Source organism: Oncorhynchus masou, chromosome 32 (genome assembly GCF_036934945.1).
Source record: "Oncorhynchus masou masou isolate Uvic2021 chromosome 32, UVic_Omas_1.1, whole genome shotgun sequence".
Classification (NCBI taxonomy): Eukaryota; Metazoa; Chordata; class Actinopteri; order Salmoniformes; family Salmonidae; genus Oncorhynchus; species Oncorhynchus masou.
This window is the reverse complement of record NC_088243.1, coordinates 62,279,782-62,303,444: the sequence shown is the minus strand read 5'-3', so window position 1 is coordinate 62,303,444 and position 23,663 is coordinate 62,279,782. Positions and strand designations below refer to the sequence as shown.

At 42.6% G+C, this 23,663-nt stretch overlaps 2 protein-coding genes across 4 annotated transcripts; one reads left to right on the top strand and one right to left on the bottom strand.

The window, feature by feature from the left end:
• Positions 1 to 66: 66 nt before the first annotated feature.
• LOC135526398 (ankyrin repeat domain-containing protein 13D-like) lies at positions 67 to 9,973 on the top strand. The gene is made up of 16 exons (XM_064954741.1): positions 67 to 1,203; positions 1,317 to 1,452; positions 5,578 to 5,702; positions 5,808 to 5,853; positions 5,991 to 6,134; positions 6,219 to 6,408; positions 6,501 to 6,567; positions 6,688 to 6,769; positions 6,851 to 6,912; positions 7,025 to 7,155; positions 7,303 to 7,460; positions 7,647 to 7,760; positions 8,422 to 8,594; positions 8,720 to 8,808; positions 8,917 to 9,150; positions 9,359 to 9,973. The coding sequence occupies exons 1-16, from the start codon at positions 1,120 to 1,122 to the stop codon at positions 9,420 to 9,422; spliced, it is 1,899 nt and encodes a 632-aa protein (XP_064810813.1). The 5' UTR covers positions 67 to 1,119; the 3' UTR covers positions 9,423 to 9,973.
• An 85-nt stretch (positions 9,974 to 10,058) lies between these two features.
• On the bottom strand, positions 10,059 to 21,963 carry LOC135526399 (signal-transducing adaptor protein 1-like). 3 transcript variants are annotated; one of them, XM_064954742.1, is made up of 10 exons: positions 21,587 to 21,962; positions 12,335 to 12,406; positions 12,124 to 12,234; positions 11,939 to 11,995; positions 11,612 to 11,784; positions 11,390 to 11,521; positions 11,117 to 11,186; positions 10,830 to 10,932; positions 10,531 to 10,703; positions 10,059 to 10,420 (listed from the first exon to the last, which is right to left on the bottom strand). In XM_064954742.1, exons 1-9 carry the CDS (start codon positions 21,686 to 21,688, stop codon positions 10,537 to 10,539), a joined length of 987 nt encoding a protein of 328 aa, XP_064810814.1. In that variant the 5' UTR covers positions 21,689 to 21,962; the 3' UTR covers positions 10,059 to 10,420; positions 10,531 to 10,536. The 3 variants fall into 3 exon arrangements, with proteins under 3 accessions (XP_064810814.1, XP_064810815.1, XP_064810816.1); XM_064954743.1 differs by lacking the exon at positions 10,531 to 10,703 and having other exon boundaries at positions 21,587 to 21,963; XM_064954744.1 differs by lacking the exons at positions 11,939 to 11,995; positions 12,124 to 12,234; positions 12,335 to 12,406 and having other exon boundaries at positions 21,587 to 21,963.
• Positions 21,964 to 23,663: the final 1,700 nt, after the last annotated feature.

Genomic DNA, 23,663 nt, shown 5'->3' with positions numbered 1-23,663 from the left:
TTTTTTGGGTTGTTTTGAGTGCTGAGATTGTGAGAACGGGTCCACAAATGTGCACTCTGCAGAACCTAATTTCACAATTGGTTAATTGATAAAGAATACTTGAGTAATATGGTACTCGGCTTGTCTTAGCCCTGTGTTGGGATCTTATCTACAGGTTGTGCAGGCTTTTGTTACGGTGTCAGGTGATTCGCTGTGTACATGTAATACCAATTTTTTTGTATTGGGCGCAAAGAGCCCGTGGTCATCAGCTGGAGATTCTCACCATTGCCCCACAACTCTACTTGACATCTGGCATTAGAAGTGGGGATAGAACAGTTGTTTACCCATCAATGATTGTATGGCAACATGCATTACGCGCCCTTCCTTCCTCACCCACTCCAGCTGCTAGCAATAACCTGGAACTAAAGCGACGCTGAAAATGACGTGAAATATAAATAAATAATGCAAACTGGGGTGTGTATATTGTCTCAGCTGCTGCAGTCTGTTATTGTTAAGAATACCGGACTGTGCAATAGTGGTTTGTTTCCAGAATGTTGGTGATTGGAATATGAACACCGACAAGGTATATTGACAGCATCCGAATTGACATCGCTATCATCGGACGTATTATATACTCGAGTGACCTGGATGTGTATTCGAAATAGGCCGTATCTCGGTCTATTATTTTGACTGCACAGGATCAGAAAAAAACCCATCGCGAAAGCGAGTGGGTGATGATAGGGAGTTGCTTGCTTGTTAGCGCATCAGCAGGACATGATACCGTCGTTTGTTACAAACAAACGGCCTTGCTAGACTAGAAATGGACATGGTTAGACATTCAATGTTAGCCAGCTAGCTAACAAGCAAGATGGAATGGAAAATAAGTGCTGTCATATGTTCTTAGCCAGTTAGCCGCTTTCCTGGCTAATGGGTATACGAGGGCTAGCTAGCTATGTATTTTAATCGGCACCTACTCCTATCCTATTGCTAAATATTTACCCGTTTTATAAAGTAGTAGCTTGCGGGAATTTTTTTGTGCACGCGTCCTCACACGTCTCTTGAGAGAGAACATTTTTGCTGCTGCTGGAAGAGAATCGGTGAAAGCTGTATAAGCAAGTTGCTAGCTACATTTGATAAACAATGGCTCAAGAGGCGTTTCCTTTTCATTTTCTGGTTTGGAACAACCAATACCTTGAGCTTGAACGGCAACTACAAAAAAACGAGGTAGGTCAACCTGGGGTAGCAACATACGTTTCTCTCTTTTCAACCGTTCACGTTTTGAGTTTGACAGCTTTGCGTCCCAGCTTTCATGACACACCAGTGCTGTTCTTCCACAGGAGAATGTGGATCGCTTGGACCCGCGGGGGCGCACCCCGCTAGAGCTGGCTGTGTGTCTGGGCCACCTGGAATCAACCCGTGTGCTGCTCAGACACTCCGCAGACCCAACGCACTGCAACGCTCAGAGCTGGACTGGTGAGTGGATACACAGAGGAATGTATGGGAAGAATACAAATCACCTGTTTCCTAAAACCTATTGCTGTACAGTTTTTGAAGGATACAGTGCCTGTAGAAAGTCCACACCCCCTTGAACATTTTCACAAGTTACAAAGTGGAATTCAAATGCATTTTTAATTTGTTTTGTCAAGGATCTACCTACACACAACTCAGTGGATTTTTTTTAATTTTGTTTTTTAAAATGTTTTTTAATGTTAAGATTAATGAAGAATAAAACTCCTAATACGGAGCATTCCAGGGTACAAATCTGTTGTTCTGCCCCTGAACAGGCAGTTAACCCACTGTTCCTAGGCCGTCATTGAAAATAAGAATTTGTTCTTAACTGACTTGCCTAGTAAAATAAAGGTAAAATTAAAAATACAAAAATTTCGGAAAGTATTCAGACCCCTTGACCTTTTCCACATTTTGTTATGTTACAGCCTTATTCTAAAATTGCTTAAATAGTTTTCCCCCCCTCATCAATCTACACACAATACCCAACTTTATCGTTATGGTGGAGTTTCTCCCACTCTTCTCTGCAAATCCTCTTAAACTCTGTCAGGTTGGATGGGGAGCGTTGCTGCACAGCTATTTCCAGGTCTTTCCTGAGATGTTTGATCAGATTCAAGTCCAGGCTCTGGCTGGGCCACTCAAGGACATTCAGAGACTTGTCCCGAAGGCACTTCTGTGTTGTCTTGGCTGTGAGCTTAAGGTCTTTGTCCTGATGAAAGGTGAACCTTCGCCCCAGTCTGAGGTCCATGTGCGCTCTGGAGCAGGTTTTCATCAAGGATCACTTTTTACTTTGCTCTGTTTCTCTTTCCCTCGATCCTGATGAGTCTCCCAATCCCTGCTGCTGAAAAACATTGCCACAGCATGATGCTAACATTACCATGGCTCAACGTAGTGATGGTGCCAGGTTTCCTCCAGACGTGATGCTTGGCATTCAGTTTAAGAGTTCAATCTTGGTTTCATCAGACTAGAGAAACTTGTCTCTCATGGTCAGAGTCCTTTAGGTGCCTTTCGGAAAACTCCAAGCTAGCTGTCATGTGTTTTTTACTGAGCAGTGGCTTCCGTCTTGCCACTATTTTAGAGGTCTGATTGGTGGAGTGCTGCAGGATTTTTGTCCTTCTGGAAGGTTTTCCCATCTCCACAGAGGAACTCTGGAGCTCTGTCAGAGTGACCATCGGGTTCTTGGTCACCTCCCTGACCTATGCCCTTGTCCCCCTATTGCTCAGTTTGGCCAGCCTGCCAGCTCTAGGAAGAGTGTTGGTGGTTCCAAACTTCCTCCATTTAAGAATGATGGAGGCCACTGTTTTCTTGGGGACCTTCAATGCTGCAGATCTGTGCCTCAACACAATCCTGTCACTGAGCTCTACGAACAATTCCTTCGACCTCATGGCTTGGTTTTTGAGCTGACATGAACTGTCAACTGAGTAAAGAGTCTGAATACTTATGTAAATGTTATTTATTTATATACATTTGCAAAAATGTAAACCTGTTTTTACTACGTCATTATGAGGTATTGTGTGTAGATTGATGAGGAAACATTTTTAATTGATCCGTTTTAGAATAAGGCTGTAACGTAACAAAATGTGGTAAAAGGTCTGAAAACTTTCCAAATGCATTGTAAACCTTGATTAGATTAGTATTCACCCCACCCGAGTCAATACATGTTAGAAACACCTTTGGTGTCTTCTTGGGTACATCTCATAAGTGCTTTGCACAACTGTATTGTGCAATATTTGCACATTATTCTTTAAAAAATTCTTCAAGCTATGTCAAGTTGGTTGTTGTTCAATACCATTTTCAAGTCTTGCCATCGATTTTTAAGGCAATTAAGGTCAAAACTGTAATGAGCCCACTAAAGGAACATTCAATGTCGTCTTGGTAAGAAACTCCAATGTATATAAGGGAAAGGGGGATACTTAGTCAGCTGTACAACTGAATGTCTTCAATTGAAATGTGCCTTCCACATTTAACCCAACCCCTCTGAATTAGAGAGGTGCGGGGGGCTGCCTTAATCGACATCCGCGTCTTCGGCTCCCAGAGAACAGTGAGTTAACTGCCTTGCTCAGGCAGAACGACAGATTTTTACCTTGTCAGCTCAGGGATTCGATCCAGCAACCTTTCGGTTACCGACCCAACGCTCTAACCACTATTTGGCCTTGTTTTAGCTTATTTTCCTGCTGAAAGGTGACTTTGTCTCTGTGTCGGTTGGAAAGCAGACTGCAGTTGAACCAGGTTTTCCTCTAGGATTTTGACTGCTAAGCTCTTCTGTTTCTTTCTACCCTAAAAAACTCCCTAGTCCATGCTGATGACAAGCATACCCATAACATGATGCAGCCACCACCATGCTTGAAAATGTGAAGAGTGGTACTCAGTAACGTTGTGTTGAATTTGCCCCAAACATATCACTTTTGTATTCAGGACATAAAGTTAATTTCCTTGCTACATAATTTGCAGTTTTACTTTAGTTCCTTATTGCAAACAGGATGCATGAATTGGAATATTTGTTATTCTGTACAGGCTTCCTTGCTTTCATGCCGTCATTTAGCTTAGTATTGTGGAGTAACTACAATGTTGATCCATCCTCAATTTTCTCCTGTCACAGCCATTCAACTCTGTAACTGTTTTAAAGTCGCCATTGGCCTCATGGTGAAATCCCTGAGCGATTTCCTTCCTCTCCGGCAACTGAGTTAGGAAGGACCCCTGTAGCTTTGTAGTGACTGGGTGTAATGATACACCAAAGTGTAATTAATAACTACACCATGCTTAAAGGGATATTCAATGTCTGTTTTTTTACCCATTTATCTATAGGCGCCCTTTGCGAGGCATTGGAAAACCTCCCTGGTCTTTGGTTGAATTTGTGTTTGAAATTCACTGTTCGACTGAAGGAACTTAAAGATCATTTTACTTGTGGGGTAAAGAGATGAGGTAGTCATTCAAAAATCATGTTAAACACTATTATTGCACTGAGTGAGTCCATGTAACTTATGTGGGTTTTTAAGCACATTTTTACTCCCGAACATATTTAGGCGTACCGTAACAAACGGATTGAATACTTATTGATTCAAGACATTTTGCCTTTTCATTATTAAGATATTACTAAAAACATAATTACACTGTTATTATAGGTTATTGTGTGTCAATGGCCTACACACAATCTAAATGTAATCAATTTTAAATTCAGTCTGACAACAAAATGTGGATAAAGTCTAGGGGTGTGACAACTTTCTGAAGGCACTGTATGTATGGACGACAGAGGAAGGGGGTAGTCATTAAAAAATCATGCCAACTCTTATTATTTCCATATAATTTATCTTATTTGTTATGCCAAATTTGACTTCTGTGTTCAATCTGGAGGCGGTTAAAACTCACACCTGGTTTGTCAAGGTGCTGGCTAGCGGAGTAGAACACTTGAAAATGAAAAGGAGAGCATCACACTCTCGGAGCTCAGACGTAATTTAATAATGTTTCGACAGTCAAGCTGTCTTCATTGTGGTATAATGACAAACATTGCGGGTCACTAGTTGATATAGAGTTTGAAAGTACACTCACAGGTGTCTGTAATCATGGCCAGCTGTGGCTTGACTTCATTGGTCGATTTCCAGATATATAGATGGATGGAAAAAAAGCATGAATGTATCTATGATCCTATCCAATGTGGCTACGTAGGCCTACATGCATTATTTACAATGGATAGCGAAAGAAGGACTTCAGATCAAACTCTACGTTGAGACCAAAGGGAGCAAGGGCTTTCAAACTCGGTATAAACGAGTGACCCACCGTGTTTGTCATTATACCCTGATGAAGACCGCTTGGCTGTCGAAACATTGTTACATTATTGCGTCTGAGTGTGCGGCTCAACTTCCCGAAACAAAGCGGGCGAATACTTGTGCAACTAATTATTTTATAACAAATTTATTATTTTGTCAAATGTATTTTCACTTTGTTATTATGGAGTATTTTGTGTCGGTCAATGACAAACCATTACAATTCAAATATTTCACTCCCACTTTGTAATGTAACAATGTGAGAGAATTTCAATTGAGTGCAGACTTTCTATAGGCACTGTGTGTGGGTTGATGGCATGTCTATGTCCAGTTTTGCAGGAGGCAGTGAGCACAGGGGACCCTGAGCTTTGTCAGCTGGTGCTGCAGTATAGAGACTTCAAGCGAGCCACAGAGAGACTGGCCGGCATCCCAGAACTGCTCAGCAAGCTAAGACGGGTAAGGTAACGCTTTGCAGCCTTCGCTTCAGCCATATAACAAACACCGGTAGCACACCTGTCAATCACATATCTGAAACTCACGATGCTGTGTCACCTCTTTCAGGCCCGGGATTTTTACGTGGAGATGAAATGGGAGTTCACCAGTTGGGGTGAGTGTGTGTGATCGTGAAGGGCTCTTATCTGCTCACTGTGGTCGGTTTCAGCACCAGATGAACAGCTCCCAGTTATACTGTCACTGTGATGCACTGAAGTGTTTATGGTGGTTAACCCCCCCCCATACTCTCAGTCCCCCTGGTCTCCAAGGTGTGTCCCAGTGATGTGTACCGTGTGTGGAAGAGTGGCTCGTGTCTGCGGGTGGACACCACTCTACTGGGCTTTGAGCACATGACCTGGCTCAAGGGCCGTCGCAGCTACATCTTTAAGGGCGAAGGTATAACACTGGTGGTATGGTTTCCATAGAGTGGTTGAATGGTGAATGTGTGTTGTCTCCATGGTAATGTGTGTGTTTCTATAGAGAATGGCGCTGTGGTGATGGAGGTGGACCATGACAAGCAGGTGGTGTACACAGAGCCTCTGTCTCTCTCCCTGCGGGACGCTCCGTCTCTCCTGGCTGCCATGCTGCCCACCCAGGAGAACACCGCCCAGAGACTCACCTCCCCTATCGTCTCCACACACCTCAACACACGCAACATCGCCTTCGAGAGGTAACCCACACACGCATCGTCTTCACACACCTCAACACACTCACCTACCTGGTCTGTCTTCTAATTCTTCTCTCCTGCTCTTTGCTGCACAGGAACAAGTCTGGCATTTGGGGCTGGCGCTCTGAGAAGAGTGAGGCAGTCAGTGGCTATGAAGCAAAGGTGAGCCCAGAGGCACCATCGGACTTGAAAAATGTTTCTAATAGAAAGTGTTTCTTGGCGTTTATAATTTTTTTTTATTTTTTATTGAATCATGTTTTTTTCCCTTTGGTTTGTTTTCAGGTGTACAGCGCCACTAATGTGGAGCTGGTGACTCGATCAAGAACAGAGCACCTGTCGGACCAGGACAAGTCAAAGAGCAAAGGTACACACAGAACACTTATGTTTTATCTGGTCATAGTGTACGTACAGGCACAGCATGGTTCAATCCCTCCTGTCCACCCAGGCACCAAGACTCCTCTTCAGTCCTTCCTGGGGATAGCTGAGCAGCATACTGCTCCTAATGGGGTGAGTTTCAGAAAGACACCTCCACCTCATATTATATGTGGTGGATAGATGCTTTGATGGACTGACTGACTGGATGTGGTCAATAATGTGTCTCTCTTTCCATGTCTCTCAGAGTAATGTTTCTCAGTGTGCCAGCCCCCATAACCCCACAGCCATCACCGCTGAGGAATACTTTGACCCAGAGTTCCAACTCAATGAGCGAGACATCGGACGCCCCGTGGAGCTCACCAGCAAAGTCCAGAGGTACCGCCGTTGCCATGGCAACATCTCGCCGGGATCACCGTAGCAACGCACAGTCAAGCTTGGAAAAGCACAAGATCACTGCCATGTTTAATGCAATGCAAGTGTCTTTATTTTTCTCTCTTGCTCTCTCTGTCTCTCTCTCTTTAGGTTTAAGGCCCATCTGTGGTTGAGTGAGGCTCACCCTCTGTCATTGGCTGAGCAGGTCACGCCCATCATTGACCTCATGGCCATCTCCAACGCCCATTTTGCCAAACTACGTGACTTCATCACTCTGAGCCTGCCCCCCGGCTTCCCAGTCAAAATAGGTGAGGCTTAATCCCAAACTGACCCCTAGTCCCTACCTTCTAGGCAGGATCTGAAACAGAGACCCAAAGAGAAGACATGGAGAGGAGCAGGTGCTATCAGAAGAAAAAGGACATGCTTTACAATTTAAGCTTAAACAAAGTGACAAGAGTTTGAAGATCTCCCCTTTCTCTCTCTCTCTTTCTCAGAGATCCCTCTGTTCCATGTGTTGAATGCCAGAGTGACCTTCAGTAACCTGTGTGGCTGTGATGAGCCTGTCAGCTCGGTTACTGTACACACACCTGAGGAGGCCCCCGAGGCTGGTAACCACACGCAACACATACTAAAGGGCTATTTATACCCTACGGAGACGGACCGTACGGAGTGTAGTGCAGTGTCAGTGACGTTTTTCGTCCCCAAAAGGGGCAGCTCCTTGTAGTGCGCGCCGATATTCTACGTAGTCCTGTGCCCCATTCCTTGCGTAGCCATGGGGGAAGTGTTGTGTATATAATCTCAGCAACTGTTCAGACAATTAACCAAACAACATTGTAGCCTTAATTAGAATGTATTTTGTTTAGAAGTAATAACTATTTTCTCTGTGACCAAAACATGACTTTCTATTTTTAGCTGAGTGAATACATAGGAGCAGCATATGACATTTCGATAATGTTATAGGTTACACCGGCAAGTTTTGAGAGTATTTGCCAGGTCAATCAGATTTATTATTAAATCAAATGCCATGTGAAACAATGTGGGAAGCTAAAAGGCTAGCTATCTTGCAGTGTTTAGCCAACTTGCTAGCTAGGGAAGACAAGACTCTTCTTTTGCTTTCACAACAAATGAAGACAACAAGGACTTCTGTTGCCCCCTTATGAATGTTGCTATTTGGGAGTCTGGATGGGTGAGGTATCATGTTACCAAAAGGTGCACGTTGTTAAAAAAAAAAAGGTGTGGAAACGTATCTCCCTGTCCCTCTGCTCCCAGGGCAGGCCCTGCATCCATTTAACTGCGAGGTGGACCCCTCCGTATTTGAACCACCCCCAGACTACACCACGCTTGGTCCGGGCCGCAGCGAGCCAATGAGAGATGAGGATGATAACTTGCTGCAGTTTGCCATCCAGCAGAGCCTATTGGACGCAGGGACAGAGAGCGACCAGGTGAGAATGGAAATAATCAATGTTTACTCTTAATAGAAGTCATTGATCCACAAATTAAATATTTATCAGCTTTAGGTTTTCATGACGATTGCCACGGACGTTCAGTAAAATCTATCTCTCTGTAGGTGACTATATGGGAGGCTCTGACTAACAGTCGTCCTGTTTCTGGGCAAATACAGTCACCCTTGTATGAGGACGACTCTCAGCTGGAGAGGTGAGAAGCGTCTATCCTTTTCACCTTGTTTATGTCGGATAATATATTATAAGGCTTTCACTCTCTGGCATTAGCTTTTAAACCGTAATCCCGCTACCTCTCTGATAGGGCCATCCATGAGTCCTTGTCGATCTCATTGGCTGGTGGTAAGGAAGGAGAGCCTGCAGATCCTGCCCCTCCCCTGTCAGTCTCGCCGTCGCACCCCGGAGCCTACTCCCCTCCCTCCTACAGCTCAGTGGCTGAGCCGCGGTTGCCGGGGCCATTTCCCGGGGGAAACAGCTTTGACGAGCAGCTACGCATCGCCATGGACCTCTCGTGCAGGGAACAGGAAGAGATGGACAGGTGTGAGAGGGATGAGTGCTTGTAGGGTTTCTTTCTCTGATCGTCCATTGTTTTCTGACCAGGGAAAGGGATGAGGAGAGGAACCCGTTCTAGAGTATTTGAACACAGCCATGCAGAGTGGGATTATAAGGATGGATGAGGAAAGCATTTGGGGAGCTTGATTGCCAGTTTCTGGGATCTAATGACTTAATTCTGTTTCCTGTTACAGGGCGAGGCAGGAGGAAGAGGATGAGCTGGAAAGGATCCTTCAGCTGTCACTTTTAGAGAAGTAGCCACGTGTCTTGATTGGGGAACAAACATGTTAACTTATTGTTTTAGTTTTTTTATCCTGCAATGTTAAATTATTATTATTTAGTTTTAATTTATGATGTCTTAATAATGGGGCATTAGAGTATGGGACCAGACTGCAGGGAGGGAGGAAGAGATGGTACTGGCCTCAAGGTGGGTAAAAGCAATATGGTGGAAACTACTTTCCATTCACCAGAGGGCACCTGCTGTATTTGCTGTCACCTGTCCAGTGGGAAGGGTTGTTTTGAGAGATGAGGGGTAGTGGGAGGGAAAGATGGTCAAACTAGCAGTGCTGCTGTAAGAGCGCTCTTCAGGCCCTGAATGGATGGAGAGAACACTTTTATTTTGCTTTATTTTTCACAACCCAGCTGTCATTGAGTGATAAGTCCTTTAACCTTTCACCTATGATACAAACTGATAATAGTGATATGATTTATAAAATACTGATATATAAGATAATTATTGATAAAAAATATATTATGCTGGATGACTCCTGTGTGTGACTTGGAAAATAAATGTATTCAATGATCCTGAAGCATTTGTGTGGTAGTTTATTTCCGTGTGTGTGTGTGTGTGTGTGTGTGTGTGTGTGCAAAGGTCAGAAGCGGACAATTCAGATATCTAGGCCAGTAGTAATCTTTATGCACCATTGTATTATTTCAAATCTACATCTCATTGGCAAATTTTTAACTGGAGCCAAGCATGAGCTCAAATAAAAGTGCATTTACTATAGTGTACACATCTTTACAAGGATGATTGACAGGATGTTTCCTCGCCAACGTCACATTTGGGTACAAAACCACAGAGAAATAAAAACTTGCTAGATGCTATAGATCAAGTGTGTTCATTCATGACATTGTTGCTCTGTGTGTGTGTGTGTGATTTTTGTGTAGTGTGTGAACTGTTCCCCTGTGTAGGTCTGTTTCATCCCCTTTCGGTAATGCTGTGCGGAGCTCCTAATTCAGGTCTTCAGGTCTGGGGTCTGGAGAGACAAACAGAGTAGACGGACTGAAGAGAACTTACAAGCCTGAGACTGCACCCACGTCTATTGTAAACACACTGATGCTCTGAAGTTGATTGTGACCCACACACCTGGGTTTAATCATCTGCGTCTTGATATTCGTTTCCTGTATCTGTGTCTTTGATTGGGAGTTTGGGAAAGGAGGGAGGGGTGCTCCCTTTCGGGGACTTTGTGTGGATCATCGGTGCCACTCTCGCCCGGGGGACCGTTTTGGGTGGAAAACAGGGCAATGCAAGTGGCAAATCTGATTGGCACAGGTCACAAGTTACACACCTTGTACGATACAGGAGTAATGATATGATTGTTATGGGGATACGTTTAGCCTTCAGTGGTGAGCCAACTTATTTGTGGTGTTGTGACGCTCTCTCACCAATGCAGGTGTCGTAGGTCTGGGGAACCAGGTATGGGTGCAGACGGAACTCTGTTGCCTTCAGGATGTGATCTAGCACTGCCCCCAGGGAAGGGACAGTCACCTGATGAAACGGACAGACATTAGGATGTTACCTCCTATCAAAAGCAGATATCAGACTAACTTGAAAGGCTGTCAAGACACTAAGCATATACAGAGTGTCGTCTCATATCAGTGCTGTGTTTTGAGCCCATGGGATGAGAGTCAGACATTCAGTACAGGAATCAGGCTGCAGGAGCAGGACTCACCGGGGCATCTAGTTCAATGACGAAGCCTGTGTCTATGGAAAGCACTTTGTAGTTCTTCATCACTGGGCCACTGAAAGATAGAGTCTGGTAAATCTCAAGAGTACTCGGTTCCTCTCTACTCCCTCAACCAGAGACACTGTTGTATGATAGGGCTAGGGTGCTGTTGTCAATAAAGGCTTGTTTAGTGAAGGGGGGAGAAACTTGAGGCCTGTAAGTTACAGGGTGTTGGAGTTCAGTGTTAAAGGTCAGGGGTGAGATGTTTAAGTTCAAGACCTGGGGTAGTCCTGTCTCAAGGTGATGGCATAGTTAGTGTTGTCAGTCGAGGGGCGGAGAATGATGCTGCCGTACTCTGTGTTCTCCTTCAACATCATCTCTGCCTTCTGTCGAGACACAGGAAAGAAACAGCTGGAGAGAGGAGAAGAAAAGGAGGGTGAGAGGAGACGAGATAGAAATACATTTTGTATCAAGATAATGAATAGAAATGGCAATTCTCACAGGGGGGTTCCAGAGAGGGCATCGTCATATGTGTCGTCTGAGGAGGGATGGATCTGGTAGGTGGTGTAAGGCAGGGGAGGACGTGGGGCCTGTCTCTTCTTCTCCTCAGACAAAACCTCTTCCAGCCTCAGCATCTGACCTGGGAGCAGCTGCAGTTTACTGGGGATCTCCTTCTACAGGGCACATCGTCAAAGAAATTGCAAGCTTATATTTACTTTGCTCTTTAGTTTAATCTAGAAGTTCTCTGTTCTTACTTAACTCTCAGAAAAATGAGTCCGAATGAGTATTTAACCCTGACAGCCCAATATGTATGTGTGTGTTACATACAGTGGCCACAGTCATGATGAAGCCTCTCCACTCCTCTCCTGTGTTGGGGTTATCCACCTAGATCAGATATCAACAGATACCTGTCTCGTAAATCTGCAGGATTGTGCAACCACTTTATGGCTATTTGCCAGTAACACGTTCTGATTAGGAGTGGAAATAACTTGACTGAATGTAACATAAATGACCTTTAGCTGCACTTCCTCATTGGTCAGGGTGAGAGTGTAGATGGTTGACCTGTTGTTTTGATAAGGAGAATCCATCGACTTCAACATCTGAAGGTCCAGTTTCTCTGAATACTGATAGGGAATTACGTATCTGATTAGTCAAGCCATAGATAGATTAAAAAACTTGATACAATACAACCAAGAGATTAGATGAGTGCAGCTATTCTCTTACTGTGTCATGCATCTCGTCTGTGTACAGAAAGAGTGTTGATCCACGGAGCTCTGCATAAAAGTTCTTAAATTCCTGGAAAAGGCCAAACCAGATTCAACATGAAGTCCATTGCTCTACACTTGCAGAAACATGCCCAAATGAATTGATTTACTTTGATAAGTATACTTTACCAGTCAAAAGGTTCTACATTGTAGAATAATACTGAAGACATCAATACTGTGAAATGACACATATGGAATCATGTTGTAACCAAAAAAAAGTGTTAAACAAATCAAAATATATTTTATCTTTGAGATTCTTCAAAGTTGCCACACTTTGTGTCTATGACAGCTTTGTACGCTCTTGGCATTCTCTCAACCAGCTGCAGAAGGTAGTCACCTTGAATGCATTTCAATTAACAGGTGTGTCTTGTTAAACACTTCTTATGGCTGGGGGGCAGTATGACTGAGGTGCCCAGAGTAAACTGCCTGCTCCTCAGTCCCAGTTGCTAATATATGCATATTATTAGTATATTTGAATAGAAAACACTCTGAAGTTTCTTAAACTATTTGAATTATGTCTGTGAGTAGAACAGAACTCATATGGCAGGCAAAAACCTGAGAAAAAGTCCAACCAGGAAGTGGGAAATCTGAGGTTGGTCGATTTTCAACTTAGCCCCTATAGAAGATACAGTGGGATATTGGTCATCTTGCACTTCCTAAGGCTTCCACTAGATGTCAACCGTCTTTAGAAACTTGATTGATGCTTCTACTATGAAGGGGGGCTGAATGAGTCAGAGGTCTGCCAGCAGTCACATGCTGGTCACGCACATTTCACATGAGAGGTATCTCACGTTCCTTTGCTTTTCTGAAGATTTTTGACATTTTGTCTGCAACTAGTGAACGTGCTTCGTGAGTTTTGATTTGTTTACCAAACGCGCTAACACAAGTAGCTATTTGGACATAAATGATGGACATTATCGAACAAATCAAACATTTATTGTGGAACTGGGATTCCTGGGAGTGCATTCTAATGAAGATCATCAAAGGTAACTGAATATTTATAATGTTATTTCTGACTTCTGTTGACTCCAACATGACGGATATATGTATTTGTTGTCGGGGGGCCGTACTCAGATAATTGCATGGTTTGCTTTTTCCGTAAAGCTTTTTTGAAATCTGACACAGCGGTTGCATTAAGGAGAAGTATATATTTAATTCCATGCAGAACACTTTTCACTCAACATTTATAATGAGTTTTTTTTGTAAATTGATGTGGCTCTGCAAAATCACTGGATGTTTTTGGAACTACTGAACATAAAGCGCCCGATGTATACTGAGATTTTTTTATATATGAACTTTATCAAACAAAACATACATGCATTGTGTAACATGAAGTCCTATGAGTGTCATCTGATGAAGATCATCAAAGGTTAGTGATTCATTTTATCTCTATTTCTGCTTTTTGTGACTCCTATCTTTGGGTGGAAAAATGGCTATGTTTTTCTGTGGCTTGGCTCTGACCTAACATAATTGTTTGTGGTGCTTTTGCTGTAAAGCCTATTTGAAATCGGACACTGTGGTGGGATTGACAACAAGATTACCTTTAAAATGGTATTAGGTACTTGTATGTTTGAGGAATTTTAATTATGAGAGTTCTGTTGTTTTGAATTTTACGCCCTGCACTCTCACTGGCTGTTGTCATATCGATCCCGTTAACGGGATTTCAGCCCTAAGAAGTTTAAAAGTTCATTTGTGGAATTGATTTCCTTCTTTTATGCATTTGAGCCAATCAGCTATGTTGTGACAAGGTAGGGGTGGTGTACAGAAGATAGCCTTATTTGGTGAAAGACCAAGTCCATATTATGGCAAGAACAGCTCAAATAATCAAAGAGAAAGGATAGTCCATCATTACTTTAAGACATGAAGGTCAGTCAATCAGGAACATTTCAAGAACTTTGAAGAAGTTTCTTCAAGTGTAGTCGCAAAAACCATCAAGCGCTATGATGAAACTGGCTCTCACGGGGACCGCCACAGGAAAGGAAGACCCAGAGTTACCTCTGCTACAGAGGATACGTTCATTAGAGTTAACTGCAACTCAGATTGCAGTCCAAATAAATGCTTTTATTTATTTATTTGTATTTATTTTTTATTTCACCTTTATTTAACCAGGTAAGATAGTTGAGAACAAGCTCTCATTTACAACTGCGACCTGGCCAAGATAAAGCAAAGCAGTGCGACACAAACAACAACATAGAGTTACACATGGAATAAACAAACGTACAGTTAATAACACAGTAGAAACAAAAGTCTATATACAGCTTCACAGTGTTCAAGTAACAGACACATCTCAACATCAACTGTTCAGAAGAATGAGTGAATCAGGCCTTCATGGTCGAATTGCTGAAAAGAAACCACTACTAAAGGACACCAATAATAAGAAGAGACTTGCTTGGGTCAAGAAACACAAGCAATGGACATTAGACTGGTGGAAATCTGTCATTTGGTCTGATGAGTCCAAATTTGAGATTTTTTGGTTCCAACCACTGTGTCTTTGTGAGATGCAGAGTAGGTGAATGGATGATCTCCGCATGTGTGGTTCATACCGGGAAGCATGGAGGAGGAGGTGTGATGGTGCGGGGTGCTTTGCTGGTGACACTGTCTGTGATTTATTTAGAATTCAAGGCACACTTAACAAGGCTACCACAGCATTCAGCAGCGATACGCCATCACATCTGGTTTGCGCTTAGTGGGATTACCATTTGTTTTTCAACAGGACAATGACCCAACACATCTCCAGGCGGTGTAAGGGCTATTTGACCAAGAAGGAGAGTGATGGTGCTGCATCAGATGACCTGCCTTTCACAATCACCCAACCTCAACCCAATTGAGATGGTTTGGGATGAGCTAGACCGCAGAGTGAAGGAAACCGCAGTGCTCAGCACTGTCAAACGCTCCCTAAAACACTTCAGCGAGCAGGCCTTTCCTTCCGGGTATCCTGGAAGGATATTGATCTCATCCCGTCAGTAGAGGACCTTCCTCACCATCTTAAATAAGCATGCCCCATTCAAAAAATGTAGAACCAGGAACAGGAACCAGGAACAGATATAGCCCTTGGTTCACTCCAGACCTGACTGCCCTTGACCAGCACAAAAACATCCTGTGGCGTACATCATTGGCATTAACTTTTCAGGGAAGTTAGGAACCAATATACAGTACACAGGCAATTAGGAAAGCTAAGACTATATTTTGCAAACAGAAATTTGCATCCTCTAGCACAAACTCAAAACGGTTCTGGGACATTAAAGTCCATGAAGAATAAGAACACCTCCTCCCAGCTGCCCACTGCACTGAGGCTAGGCAACACTGTCACCACTGATAAATCCATTATAATTGAGAATTTCAATAAGCATTTTTCAACGGCTGGCCATGCTTTCCACCTGGTTACCCCTACCCCGGTCAACAGACCTGCACCACCCACAGCATCTCGCCCAAGCCTCCCCATTTTTCCTTCACCCAAATCCAGATAGCTGATGTTCTGAAAGAGCTGCAAAATCTGGACCCCTACAAATTAGCCATGCTAGACAATCTGGACATTCTCTTTCTAAAATTATCTGACAAAATTGTTGCAACCCCTATTACTAACCTGTTCAACCTCTCTTTCGTATCGTCTGAGATTGGAAAGCTGTTGCGGTCATCCCCCTCTTCAAAGGGGGAGACACTCTAGACCCAAACTGCTACAGACCTGTATCTATCCTACCCTGCCTTCTAAGGTCTTCGAAAGCCAAGTTAACAAACAGATTACCGACCATTTTGAATCCCACCGTACCTTCTCCACTATGCAATCTGGTTTCAGAGCTGGTCATGGGTGTACCTCAGCCACGCTCAAGGTCCTAAACGATATCATAACCACCATTGATAAGAGACAGTACTGTGCAACCATATTCATCGACCTGGCCAAGGCTTTCGACTCTGTCAATCACCACATTCTTATCGGCAGGCTCAACAGCTTTGGTTTCTCAGATGACTGCCTCGCCTGGTTTACCAACTACTTCTCTGATAGAGTTCAGTGTGTCAAATCGGAGGGCCTGTTGTCCGGACCTCTGGCAGTCTCTATGGGGGTGCCACAGGGTTCAATTCTTGGGCCGACACTTTTCTCTGTATACATCATTGATGTCGCTCTTGCTGCTGGTGATTCTCTGATCCACCTCTATGCAAACGACACCATTCTGTGTATATCTGGCCCTTCTTTGGACACTGCGTTAACTGACCTCCAGATGAGCTTCAATGCCATACAGCTCTCCTTCCGTGGCCTCCAACTGCTCTTAAATGCAAGTTAAACGAAATGCATGCTCTTCAACTGATCGCTGCCCACACCTGCCCACCCGTCCAGCATCACTACTTTGGACAGTTCTGACATAGAATATGTGGACAACTACAAATACCTAGGTGTCTGATTAGACTGTAAACTCTCCTTCCAGACTCACATTAAGCATCTCCAATCCAAAATTAAATCTAGAATCGGCTTCCTAATTCGCAACAAAGCATCCTTCACTCATGCTGCCAAACATACCATCGTAAAACTGACCATCCTACCAATCCTCGATATCGGCGATGTCATTTACAAAATAGCCTCCGACACTCTACTCAACAAACTGGATGCAGTCTATCACAGTGCCATCCGTTTTGTCACCAAAGCCCCATACACTAATCTCGTTGGCTGGCCCTCGCTTCATACTCGTCGCCAAACCCACTGGCTCCAGGTCATCTACAGGTCTCTGCTAGGTAAAGCCCCACCTTTTCTCAGCTCACTGGTTACCATAGCAGCACCCACCCGTAGCACGCGCTCCAGCAGGTATATCTCACTGGTCACCCCCAAAGCCGATTCTTCCTTTGGCCACCATTCCTTCCAGTTCTCCACTGCAAATGACTGGAACAAACTGCAAAAATCACTGAAGCTGGAGAGTATCTCCCTCACTAGCTTTAAGCACCAGCTGTCAGAGCAGCTCACAGATCAATGCACCTGTACATAGCCCATCTGTAAATAGCCCATCCAACTACCGCATCCCCATACTGTATTTTTATTTATTTATCTATCTCCTTTACATCCCAGTATCTATACTTGCACATTCATCTTTTGCACATCTATCACTCCAGTGTTTAATTGCTATATTGTAATTACTTCACCACCATGGCCTATTTATTGCCTTAACTCCCTTATCTTACCTTATTTGCACACACTGTATATAGACTTTTTCTACTGTATTATTGTCTGCATGTTTGTTTATTCCATGTGTAAATCTGTGTTGTTGTATGTGTCAAACTGCTTTGCTTTATCTTGGCCAGGTTAAAATTTGTAAATGATTTCATAGTATCGATGTAATCACAATGTAGAAAATAGTAAGAATAAAGAAAAAACATTGAATGAATATATGTGTCCAAGTTTTCACTATCACTGTAAAACCCTAGTTATTTTGTTGCTTTGACAAAGTTATTTATGAAAGATTAGGTGATTAATGATTCATTTACTTCTGTCCCTCATTTGAAGGTCAACCCTGTTATGTTATGTGAACTGAACTCTCATTTTAATATGGTGAAACTATTCCTTTTTAAACATTTATTTCAAAAGAAACATTGAACATCTAATAGTGAAATCATAGTATAAAACCAGGTAAGCTGGTTCTACTCTTTTAGGCCATTTTCTGGTGTTTTGTGGGGAAAAACTGAGCAGGTACAGCATAACACCCAGGATGTGTGACCTGTCACGCATAGATAGACAGGCTAGAAATTGTTCATTTTTTTTGTGAAACTTGCATTCAATTGCCCCTCCCTGTAATACACAACAACCTTCCATTCTCCCTGTCATGAGGATTCATGGCTGATTTAACTAGTAATTACCAGTTGGAGGGCCGCCCAAGTGGATTTTTCCCAGATGTGGTAAATTCCCACTTCTCACTTGGTTACTAACGCACCGTAACACTGCTAACCCAACACTGTAGGGCCGTATCATACCGCTCATTGGATGCACAAAACCTAGACCTACACTTTGAAATACAGTGCCTTCAGAAAGTATTCGCACCCCTTAACTTTTTCCACACTTTGTTGTGGAAAAAGTTAGACGGTGTGGCTATTTAACTTTAGCCTGCAGCCTGAATTTAAATTGATATTTTTTGTTGTTGAAATTTATACACATTTAAAGCTGAAATATCTTGAGTCTATAAAAAAAATGTAACTAGGCAATTCAGTTAAGAACAAATTCTTGTTTACAATGACAGCCTAGGAACAGTGGGTTAACTGCCTTGTTCAGCTGAGGGCAGAAAGACAGATTTATACCTTGTCAGCTCAGGGATTCGATCTGGCAACTCTTTTGGTTACTGGCCCAACGCTCTAACCACTAGGCTACCTGCCACAATAACTATTTAACTCCTTTGTTATGGAAGACTAAATACATCCAAACGTAAACATTTTCTTAACAAGTCACATAAGTTGCATGGACTCACTCTGTGTGCAATAATATCGATTAACATTTTTTTTAAATCATTGCCCCATCTCTGTACCCCACACATCAGCCAGGTAGTGAATTTCAAGCACAGATTCACCAGAAAGACCAGGGAGGTTGTCCAATGCTTCGCAAAGAAGAAGGCACCTACTGGTAGATGTGTAAAAAAAACAGACACTGAATATCCAGTTGAGCATGGTGAAGTTATGAATTACACTCTGGATGGTGTATCAATACACCCAGTCACTACAAAGATACAGGTGTCCTTCCTAACTCAGTTGCCGGAGAAGAAGGAAACCGCTCAGTGATTTCACCATTAGGCCAACAGTTACACAGTTTAATGGCTGTGATAAGAGAAAACTGAGGATGGCTCAACCATATTGTAGCTACTCCACACTACTAACCTAATCAACAGAGTGAAAAGGAGGAAGTTTGTACAGAATTTAAAAAATCAAAAACATGCATCCTGTTTGCAATAAGGCACTAAAGTAATACTGCCAAAAAATGTCAAAGAAATTAACTTTTTGTCCTGAATAGAAAGTGTTGTTTAGGGCAAATCCAACACAACACATCACTGAGTATCAGTCTTCATATTTTCAAGGATGTTATGGATATGCTCGTCATCGTCAAGGACTAGGGAGTTTTTTGTTGTTGATAAAAATAAATGGAATAGAGCTAAGCACATGCAAATTTCTAGAGGAAAACCTTGTTCAGTCTGCTTTCCAACACTGGGAGACAGCAGGACAAGAAGTTAAATTCAGGGCCAAATATACACTGGAGTTGCTTACCAAGACGACATTAAATGTTCCTGTGTGGCCTAGTTACAGTTCGGACTTAAATCGGCTTGAAAATCTATGGAAAGACTTGAAAATGGCTGTCTAGTAATGATCAACAACCATCTTGATAGAGCTTGAAGAGTGTAAAAATGATAATTGACAAGCATTGTACAATCCAGGTGTGCAAAGCTCTGGAGAAATACTTTTTTTTCTGTAATCACTGGCAAAAGGTGATCTTGCATGTATTGACCGAGGGGGTTGAATAGTTATCTAATCAGCATATATTTGTGTTTTAATTTTCATTAATCTTTTTCAAAAAATGCAATTTTTTTTCCCACTTTGACAGAGTACTTTGTGTATATCGTTGAAAAAAGAAACAATCAAATCCATTTTAATCCCAATTCGCAACAAAGAAAAATGTGGAAAAAGTCAACTGGTGTGAATACTTTCTGAAGGCACTTTATTGTGAAGTGTTGTACAATGTATAGTTCATGTTTAAATCCATAAAAATATTTATTTATATATATATTTTAAACAGCCTAATGCCCAATTTCATTACTTCGTTAAGCTGAAGAGAGGCACTTACTATTGTATTTTTTCTCCTCTCAAGATGTTTTTTATGAAGTTAAACATGTGCTCTTTATGACAGAATCTTTAAATTAGTTGAAATCCCCCCCCAAAATGTACAATTTAAATTATATCACTGCCAAAGTTTTGTTTGGTGGGCAAAACAATTATCTCCACTGGTTGATGCTTATTTATAAAATACTCTTAGGGTTCATTCCCCCCTATCTAAGATACCTACTGCTGCCCTTATCCTCCACATACAACACCCGTTCTGCCAGTCACATTCTGCTAAAGGTCCCCAAAGCACACACATCCCTGGGTCGCTCCTCTTTTCAGTTCTCTGCAGCTAGCGCAGGAACGAGCTGCAACAAACACTCAAACTGGACAGTTTTATCTCAATCTCTTCCTTCAACGATTTAATCATGGACACTCTTACTGACAGTTCTGGCTGCTTTGTGTGATGTATTGTTGTCTGTGCCCAATAATGTTTGTACATTATTTTTGTGCTGCTACCATGTTGTGCTGCTGACATGTTGTGTTGCTACCATGTTGTTGTCGTGTTGTGTTGCTACCATGCTGTGTTTTCATGTGTTGCTGCCATGCTATGTTGTTGTCTTAGGTCTCTTTTTATGTAGTGTTGTAGAGTCTCTCTTGTCGTGATGTGTGTTTTGTCCGATATTTTTTATTTCTTTTTTCTTTTTAATCCAAGCCCCCGTTGTCACGATCATCAAGGGAAGAAGTGGACCAAAGCGCAGCGTGACACGTGTTCATTCTATTTATTTTATAATGAACGCCGACAACAACAAAACAAAATACGAACGTGACGTTCTGCAGGGCAAAATAACAACCAATGCAAAAATAAGATCCTACAAATGAAAGAGGGAAAAAAGACTGCCTAAGTATGATTCCCAATCCGAGACAACGATGGACAGCTGCCTCTGATTGGGAACCACACTCGGCCAAAAACAAAGAAACAGATAACATAGAATGCCCACCCCAACTCACACCCTGACCTAACCAAATAGAGAAATAAAACGGCTCTCTAAGGTCAGGGCGTGACACCCGTACCCGCAGGAGGCCTTTTGCTTTCTGGTAGCCTCATTGTAAATAAGATTTTTGTTCTTAACTGAATTGCATAGTTAAATAAAGGTTAAATAAAACATTTAAATTCATATCTCCATTGATCAATACGTAAAGAGTAATTGAAGAAGCTGCATTAGGAACCACTTTGGCCACCAGGTAGACTAGATGCCATAGCCTTGCATTTCAGGAATATTGTCAGGCATTACAAAAATGCTAATTGCATTTACATGTATTACGTGATGTTAAATATATCAATTTTTTGACTTTATTTTCGTAAGGGTCACTCTGTAATTTTCTCTCTGCCAGTCCTTATTGGCCTATCCCCCATTCTCTGTCTCCTGTTCGTTACCTTCTCTCCAGTGTATTTCTTCAGCAGCTGTCCTGAGTAATACAGAGGAAGGGCTGTGATGGTCTCCCTCCTCTTGTAAACCCGTCTAGTGGTTGTTGTCATGTTTCCACTTTGTCCTGGTCCTGCTTAGCTCAACTCTGTGTTGTTTAGCCCAGTTCAGTACACATAAACTTTAAGTTCGACTTAAGTTTAAACCACTATACATATAGATCCAGATCCCTGTGGCTCTGTCCACCACTTGATCTAATTACCTCAGAACATTTAGTGTTGTTTTATCTGTCTGTGTGAGTCATTGACTTAGCTTATCGTCTTCTCTCTCCCTCAGTCCTTGGTCAGTATAAGGCTGGTTGAACTTAGGGAATGAGGAAGCAGTGCAGTGATTTACAGAGTGTAAAGTAGAACCTCGAGGTACTAGGGCGTCCTTTAGCACTTTAGACCTGGAACTGGCACAACTGCAACCTTCACATGACTAGATACTGTGACCAACCTCCGAAGTGACTCTTATCAACTGTATGGAAGGTTTTCCTTTGTGTTGTCTCAGGAATGCTGCATTATCTCTCCAACATCCATTTTTGTCACACGTCTGGGTAGCAGAGGTCCTGTTGTCTTTACATCCTGGAGGTCTGATACTGTATCTGATTGGAAGTTAACCCCGAAAAGTCTAAGCCTTTTAATTAATTTTTTATTTTCTTAAACCTTAATTTAACCAGGTAGGCCAGTTGAGAACAAGTTCTCATTTACAACTGCGACCTGTCCAAGATAAAGAAAAGCAGTGCGACAAAAACAACAACACAGAGTTACACATAAACAAACGTCGAGTCAATAACACAATAGAAAAGAAAAATGGAAAAACCTATGTACAGTGTGTACATCACACAAAGCAGACACAACTGTCAGTAAGAGTGTCCATGATTGAGTCTTTGAATGAAGAGATGGAGATAAAACTGTCCAGTTTGAGTGCTTGATGCAGCTCATTCCAGTCGCTAGCTGCAGCGAACTGAAAAGAGGAGCGACCCAAGGATGTGTGTGCTTTGGGGACCTTTAGCAGAATGTGACTGGCAGAATGGGGGTTGTATGTGGAGCATGAGGGCTGAAGTAGATATCTCAGACAGGGAAGACTGAGACCTAAGAGGGTTTAATAAATAAGCATCAACCAGAGGGTATTGCGACGGGTATACAGAGATGACCAGTTTACAGAGGAGTGTAGAGTGCAGTGATGTGTCCTATAAGGAGCATTGGTGGCAAATCTGATGGCCAAATGGTAAAGAACGTCTTGGCACTCCGAGAGCACCTTTACCTGCCGATCTATAAATTATGTCTCCGTAATCTAGCACGGGTAGGATGGTCATCTGAATCAGGGTTAGTTTGGCAGCTGGGGTGAAAGAGGAGCGATTACGATAGAGGAAACCAAGTCTAGATTTAACTTTAGCCTGCAGCTTTGATATGTGCTGAGAGAGGGACAGTGTACCGTCTAGCCATACCATCTAGCCACACCGTCTAGCCTTTGCGAGGGGGTTCAACTAAACTAACATTTGGAATTGTTTTTAAATGGCCATACCGTGTATCATTTAGCGATTTGATTTGTAATTTTAGGACACCTGTAGGTATAAAATAAAATATATAAAAAATGTAATTGAATAACACGTTAATTAATGGCAAAACCGCAAGTAAAAAAATTGTATTCATAAAGAACAAGGTTTTGAATTGTCTCTCATATCAAGGAAAGACACTATATAAACAAAAGTATATGGACACCCCTTAAAATGAGTGGATTCGGCTATTTCAGCCACATCCATTGCTGACAGGTGTATAACATTGAGCACACAGCCATGTAATCTCCATACACAAACATTGGCAGTAGAATGGCCTTACTGAAGAGCTCAGTGACTTTCAATATAGCACTGTCATAGGATGCCACCTTTCCAACAAGTTAGTTCGTAAAGTTTTCGTCCTGCTGGAGCTGCCCTTGTCAACTGTAAGTGCTGTTATTGCGAAGTGGAAACATTTTGGAGCAACAACGGCTTGGGCGCAAAGTGGTAGGCCACACAAGATCACAGAACGGGACCGACGAGTGCTG